An 8,070-nucleotide genomic window follows, 5' to 3' on the forward strand; every position below is an offset into this window, starting at 1 on the left:
TTACATATAGTCGGCGACATGCCTTTAGCAAATAATCAGAGCTAGAACACTCCTTCATCCACATTGATGCCTTGCGAGTGTAGTAAGATACAGTATCTTGAAGCATGAATCTTTCAAGATCCTCTTCATATTTTTCCATAGTTCCCATCCCAATCTCCGCATAGACTTCTAATACATTTTCCACTAGTTCTCTATCAATCTGTTCGCCCTTACGTTCTTTATGAATCTGGCAATTACAAATTTCGTTAGATATAAAAAATCAAGAATCAGGTTTGACGGGAGCTTTTTCAATACGTAGTACCAATACTTACAAGTGCTAGTAGAACTTCTGTTGCCGTGGACTGCATCTCACGATAAACCTGAAGTGCATAATTAATTGCATGGACCATTACAAAATACGTACTTTTGAGGCAGTGAAATGTTGGAAGCTATATAGGAATATGCATGACAAACCAGGTCACGAAAACATGTAAAACCAACTTCTCTGAGTGTTGGAATGCCTCCCAGACGAACGAAGTAACGTTCAAGATAATAAAAGAATCTGGCTAAATATCTAACCAGAACTTTATGGTTTTTCCACCTCTTAACAAGCTCTTTTAACATATATTCATCATGCTTCTCCCTTAAAGACGGCAACACCTAAAAACCACACACAAAATAAATATTAAACTGCTGGGTTAAGTTTATAAAATAAAATAAAATAAAAACATTTCTTCTTCGGACAATATATCCAAGAGTCAAGTCAAGACATAAAAATCCGCTACTCACCGTTTGTATAGTATAATCTTCAATTACTTCACGATACTTATCATAAAGCTGTTGTGAAATTAGATTCTGTCTGCACATAGATACGACAGTCCTGTATTGAAGTAATCATTTTGGTAAGTATACACGTCCAAAAGTTTTAACAACAAACATTACATATAAGACCACTAACATTACGTACGTGTAAACTTCCATATATTCAGCAGAATTAATTGGTGGTTCAAGCTCTCCTTCTAGATTTCTTATCAGCTTGGTAACACCTTTCTGCACGAAGGGCCATCCTTCTTCAAATGTAATTATCTCCGTGGACATCCTTCTAAAATGAATCAAACTCTGTAATAAAGTAGTAGACACGAGAAAATGCTATTATAAGTACTTTAGCATCGGCAAATAAAACTTGTTCAACTAATTAGAATACCAAATGAACAACTACAAAATGTTACGCATCTATTGTGACAACGTAAGAATAATCGCCTAGAAGAAAAAAGAACCACAAATTTGAAAGAAAATGATTCGAGAGCACGTTACAAACTTTGAAAGTCATTAAGAACTGTGTAGAACCTTATTCAAAATGTCTTCTTAACTAAGGTCCAAGATATCACGTACCTGAAGTTCGAAATATTATGAATTAGATTTCACCTACTCCGATTAGCGATGCGAAATGAGAAGCATGCCAGTGAATGAGGAAAACGCATATAAGATATCTTATATATAATGTTGTAAAGTTTCTTTTAAACAAGAATGAGAAGTTTCCTGTTTCCCATATTTGAACCAATGGGTACATTAGTCATTCTGAGATTTTGAAAACACAACTATAAATGCACTAACAAATCAAAGTAACATAAAATCCAACCCAATTTAATTTCATTTTATGATTAAATCTACTACTTTTAATACTTATGAATATGCAAATTAAATTATTTATCATTTAAAGTATTATATGAGGGATAATACATGATTAAATAAAATCGAATTAAATACTGAAATGAGTTTTAAATACATGTATATAATCATTAAATTTTATTATATAAAGCTTGATTTCAAAGTTACTCATTAACAAGATCGTGACACGTGTCAATTATATCATTAAGATGTTGATGCATGTCAATTCTAAATTTATTAAAATTAAAAAAAATTAAAATGTAAAAATTTTAAACCTACCATAAAAAGGTTTTATATAAAAGTAAAATAGAGAAAAGAAAATCTCATTTTATTTAAAATCTTTTAAAGAAAAAAAAACTTTGTAAACTTCCAAATGTAAAACAAAAGTTTTGTTTTTAACAGTTTTAAAAAAATTAAAAGGCAATTATAAGAAAATTAAAAATTCAAACAGCTTTAAAATTTAGAAAAGATCATTAAGGAAATTATATATATATATATATATATATATCATAAAATTTGATGTTATAATATTGTTTGCATATTTTAATTTTGAGTTGCTAATTTTACAAGAAAAAAAGGATTACTTTATATATAAGATAAAAAAATGATTGTGAAAATTATACCATTAATTACTGTTTCTAAGAAAATGTAAATACTCACCTTTACATAAAGAAAAAGATTGTTGAAGTAAAAGAAAAAATAATAATAATAATAATATATCGTCTCATATTTTCACCAATCAAAATAATATATTCAAAAAGACTACTATTGGAATATATAAGATAGGAATATGTAAGATTAACGTATGCGTTTTTGTAACAATAAAAATGTTAAAGTGAATAGACATATAAAGTGAATATTTATTTAATGTGTTCATAAAGATAATTTGTTGGTAGTATTAAAGACTGAAGAGTATATTTTAACGGTAAAATGTATTTGTGTGTAAAAACACACTTTTAGTGGTAAATAGTAGATTTGTAAATGGATATACATTAATGTATTATAGCAAAAAAAATAACTATTTTCTATAACTAATAGTTTATCTCTTTACTTTTATACATTGTTTTACTTATGAAAAGAATTAAATATATATTATTTGTTAAATTTAATTATATTTTAATAACTTTGAACTCATCTACAACTATTTTCTTTAACTAAAACTGTATCTATTTACTTTTTTTTCAACAAAACAATAAATTAAAAGAAAACTCCTCGGTTAGTTACCCAAGCCGGAGGAAAGAGGTTTACAAAACAAACTTCAGAGATAAGAGAATACGAAACACGGACAAGCTTATCTGTCTTCGTATTTGATGCACGCGTGATCTAAAAGATGGAAAATAGTGGGAAGAACTCCAGCGAGTTAAAGTCATCGAGCAGGTTTGAGAAGGACGACCAATATTCAGAGGAATTCACCATAGTGATTAACTCAACACAATCAGTCTCGAAACGTTGACAACTGATCCCTGCAACACGTATCCGCTCAATGGCCCACAAGAACGCTTCTAACTCCGAACGCAGTTGGCCCCCAACAACAAGGTTTGCTCCTCACCAACGCAAAACCACCAGCCCAATCCTAAAAGCACATTGGTTGCTTTCCAAGAGCCATCAATCTGACAACGAGGTGAAGAAATCTGGACATCCGAAGACGGAGATGGAGGTGACATGACCGCCGTAAAAGAGAATGTCTCTTCTCAGGCTAACTTATCGTCCAAAGCCTGAGCAATTATATCATTCGCCTCGATCTCTAAACCTTGAAAAACTTTTTTTATTTATTGTCTTCCACATTGCCCATAAAATCCATAGTAATTGAAAAAGTTGATCAGGATCACACTGTTGGGAGGCATCCCTCCAGGAAACAAAATCCAAATTCTAGTACACCGAGTCATATGGAAAATCCTCTGACGAGACTGGAGTCAGAGATAAATCCCAAATTTCACATGAGCGAGGGTATTCAAAAAAACGTGATTAATAATCTCAACCGCAGAATCGCACCTTTTACACCAAGTATCACATTGGACATCTCGGTGTATCTATTTACTTTTATAGATTGTTTTTACTTACTAAAAAATATTAGGTTTATATTCTTTGTTAAATTTAATTTTATTTTAAAAACATTAAACCCACACATCGGGCAGGTCCTAATCTAGTTATATATAAATGACCTATTTAAAATCTAACTATTATAGCATTTCCAATGGTCCTCTATTTTTACCTCTAAACTCTATTATAGAGTAATTTTTGCTCCAATCCATCTATATTTTCATCTCTATAATAGAGACTGCTATTTTTTCTATATATATAAAGGAACTCTTTTTTTCTTCTATAATAGAATTGAACTATTTTATTTGCAAAGTAGTCCTCGTAATCTTTAACTTCTTTTATTCATGACCAAAATAAATAAAATAAGTATTTTTAAAAACTAATAATATAAATTAAGTATAAATATTTATTCTAAAATAAATATTTTATGAAAGTATTACAAAATTTAAAGTAAAAATGTATTAATTTGTAATTTTTATAAATAAAAGGTGTTAATTGTAAAATAAAAATATTTATTTGAAATATTCGTCTATAGAGGAAAAAATAGGAAAAAACGTTGGAGAAAAACTTATCTCTATTTTAGAGATCCTCTATTATAGAGGAAAAAATAGGGATAGTCTTATATTATGCAAAATTCCCAATTTCTTCAAAACTTAACTATTTTTCTGCTTTTGAATATCAAAAATCCCCAATCTCTTCAAAACCTAACTATTCTTCTGAGTTTGATATGATCCAAGATCACTATCACACCGGTTGATAGGGCCGGCTAAATATACTTAAGTACCCTGAGCTGGGAAAGAAATATAGTACCCTTATTTTCTATGTTAAAAAAAACAATTTGGACCATAATTTTAGCTATATAAAGACAATCTGTATGACCATGTGCAGATGCACACATGAATAAAGCCGGACCTGCCACTTGATAAGAAATCTTTCATATTTATTATCTCAAAGTATCGATACATTGTATTAAAACATAACTAATAGTCTCATCGTCTCTCTAAAAAAAACCTAAAAACCCTCTGTCTTTTCTCTAGCCAAAAACAGTTGCCGTTAGGTTGATCGGCTCCGGTGGCTTCTTCAGTACCGAAGTCGGGTTTCTTTTCTTAGTTTTTCTTTGTTTTCTTTTTTTATCGGTACACCCATCTCTTTTTTCTTCCAACAGCATCCAATCTAGAATTTTTAAGCTTAGATCTTTTTAATCATGGGTTCAGCTTCTTGACTTTGTTTTCTTCGTCAAGTTTAGCTTCAGATCTGGCTGTTTCTTGGCTTAGGCAGTCTCCAACTGCTACTTCATTGCCTCTGATGAAGAATCTTCACCAAGGCAGATCGAGATCTCCTTCCTGTTTTTAAAGAGTCGTTCTTCCTGAATGGTCTCTAGGCTTTGGTAGTGTCTCACCGCCCCCGGTAGCTCCTCCTTGAAGCAATATAAAAGGTTGCACGGCATGCTCATTCAGTTCTAACTAGTAGTATAGGAGATTCTTGTAAGTTAACCCGTTGTGTGTTTTTTCTTGTCTCAGATTTGTTTTAATTGTCATCATAAGATTTAGGTTTTAACTTTCTGTTTTTGGATCTCTTGATTCTGTTCCGGGAAGTAATGAATGGATGTTGTGTAATTTGTTTGTCTGTCCGGGTTGTTTCACCTTAGCTCACCTTGTTTGGTCTTAGTCTCTGAGAGTGTTCTTGTACTCGCCGGCTTAAGTCTCCGGAAGGATTAATTTCCATGTCGGCCTTTGTATTTCACCTTGAAGTTATTATCAATGAATCATTCAGATAAAAAAAAAATTGATACATTGTATTATGAAAGAGCTCCTTGTTTGCGAGAAGGGTTATTTCGTGTGGTTAGGCTTCACTGCTTTTCTTTGCTTTGCAGATCAGATAGAGATCTGAAATTATTTTGAAGACTTCTATGTGAGCGTAAATTGGTGGCACAACTATCGTTATTGTCGTCATATCCGGAAGTGGTTGAGGTTCATCTAGTGTGTCGTTTACCGGTTATAAAGGTCTTTGGTTTTTGGTTTGGAGAGGTCGGCTCTCATTTTGATATGAGGAAGTGATTGTTATCTTTGGGTTTACCGAGGACATCAATAATAAACCTCGTTCTTAGGATTTTCAAAAGAAAAATTTGATTTGTTGATTTGAGCTTGCGTTGCTATGAAGATTTAAGTCTTGTTGCTATTGTCCTTCAATTTGCGTTGCTATGAAGATTTAAGTCTTGTTTCAAATAATTTTATTTGAAATACAACTTTAACGGTTCTAGCTTTCAGTTTAGCTTCCGAAGAATTTTTTTTTTCCTCCGGCTTATGTTTCCGAGGACTTTTTTTTTGTCTGCCGGCTTAGATTTTTTTGTTTGGGCTTTAGATTTCAAGAGATATATTTTTATTTTCTGCGAGCTTAAGTTTGTATTTCAAGTATTCTTCCATATTTATTATAAATAAAATTAGATGACCAAAATATATATATATATATATATATATATACTAGATGAGGATCCGCCCGATGTGCGGTTTAAAATATTATAAATTAAATTAAATTTAATAAAAATATATTAAAATTTGTTGTATGTTATTTATAAATTTTATCTTTGTTATAATACATTGATTTATATCTATTTACAAATCTTTTATGTATGTTACTATTAAAAGTGTATTTTTTACACCTAAATATACTCTATGTTACAAATATATTCTTTATCACCATCTAGAAAATATCTATATAAACACATTAAGCCAACTATTTTACTTTCACTTCTGTATAGTTTTTAATTACTAAAATTGTTAGCTCAAAAAATATTTTGAATAAAAAATATATTACATAATATACTAATCAATGATGTATCATCACAATAATGTATGACCACATGGAGAAAACCTCGTCTCCGCCCTCATCCCTTATAGAGAGAACCTTGCGTCCAACCTCCTCCACCATGGAGAGAACTTTGGCTACGCCTTCCTCCCTTGAGAAGATAACTTTGCGTCCAACCTCCTCCACCTTCCTCCCTTGACAAGATAACCTTGTGCCCAACCTTCTCCACCATAGAGAGAACCTCGGCTCTGCCCTCCTCCTATGTGGAGAGAACATGTTCACGTCTTTTTGCTATCTCAAAATGGCTTGCCACATTGCTTAGTGAGCCCATGTCCATTCTCAGTCATGGGCCCACCTTTCTAAGTGGGCCCTACATCTATTCTCGGCTCGTGGACCCACCCATATTCGATGGCCGGTTTGTTACGTCTGGGAGGCTTTAAAAACTTTTTTACCGACCTTACAAATCAACAAATGATATTTTCCAGTGTTTTGTCCCCACTCGCACAGTTCCGACGATCACTTCCAGGAAGGTCACTCATCATGAAGTTCTCTCAGGACCATTGACAGAAAAATAAGTGCATTTTGGTGACGTATGTGACCAAATCAATTTTTTTAAATCTTTCCGCAAACCAGGGTGTTAGAGTCTTTTAGCTCTTATGGATCTATCATCAAAGATTGACCAATCTATCTATCTATGTTTAATTTATGCTTGTGTTTGATTAGCCTATTTTATCCATTCATTAGGTTAATGAGCTTCTACTTGTTAAGGTTGAATGAATAAAGGTAACAATTATGTTTGCAAAAAAAAGAAGGGTTTATGACCAACCAATCAAGGTTGAGAAATTAGAAGAAAATTAATTTGGCATAATTAAAGAAACAATAGAAAATTATAAGTACGATAATATATGAATCCCAAATAATTCAAAGATGAAAATATAAATTAAATAAAACAATCTAAAAATACTACAATAAATTTTAAATTACAGTATGAGGAAAAGAAGACGCATATGTTAATCTTTTTTTGGGGTCAACTTATTAATCTTACCTATTCCCAACTGAAAAAGGAGAAAGTAAGAGAAAAATTTGGTTTAAAAAATAAGAAAAATTTACCTTCCCAATAAAAAAATATTCCCAATTAAATAAAGTTGAAAACAGTATTTTTGAATAAATTATGTAAATAAGATTTATGTTTATATAGAAGTGAGTATTTATAAAATTTAGAATTAATAATTAACTGTATATTTTCCTTAATCCCTTTTTCTTATTTTTTTGTAGAATTAATAATTTAAAATTAAAAATAAGTAAATAATATTATAATTTCAAATTTATGAAATATATATATATATAATATCCTTATAATTATTTTAAAAAAACTTTGTATTTTTTTATAAATTCTTTAAGTTTTTATAATTATCTTTTTACATTATTCATATTTATTAAAACAAAATATTTTTCTTTTGTTGTAATCAAATTATTCATGTTAAATATTAACTTTTACACATATCAAAATCTGAGATTGATAATTTGACACATGTCAAAATCTTATTAAAGGCTAACTTTCAAAACCCAACTTTATAA

The 8,070-nt window shown here is 30.7% G+C and overlaps 1 protein-coding gene across 2 annotated transcripts in view; it reads right to left on the reverse strand.

Annotated features, from left to right (window-relative positions):
- Positions 1-1,440, reverse strand: part of LOC104700768 (putative cullin-like protein 2) — a 1,737-nt gene extending 297 nt beyond the window's left edge. Inside the window, exons 1-6 of one of the 2 annotated variants that reach the window (XM_019227351.1) lie at positions 1,372-1,440; positions 947-1,098; positions 769-859; positions 454-639; positions 312-359; positions 23-226 (exon numbers count right to left, since the gene is read on the reverse strand). In XM_019227351.1, the coding sequence (XP_019082896.1) occupies positions 23-226; positions 312-359; positions 454-639; positions 769-859; positions 947-1,077 (660 nt within the window). In that variant the 5' untranslated portion in view covers positions 1,078-1,098; positions 1,372-1,440. Of the gene's footprint in view, positions 1-4; positions 227-311; positions 360-453; positions 640-768; positions 860-946; positions 1,099-1,371 lie in introns of both variants that reach the window. The other variant, XM_019227350.1, reaches the window with a different exon arrangement.

Source organism: Camelina sativa, chromosome 7, assembly GCF_000633955.1.
Source record: "Camelina sativa cultivar DH55 chromosome 7, Cs, whole genome shotgun sequence".
In the NCBI taxonomy this organism is placed as follows: Eukaryota; Viridiplantae; Streptophyta; class Magnoliopsida; order Brassicales; family Brassicaceae; genus Camelina; species Camelina sativa.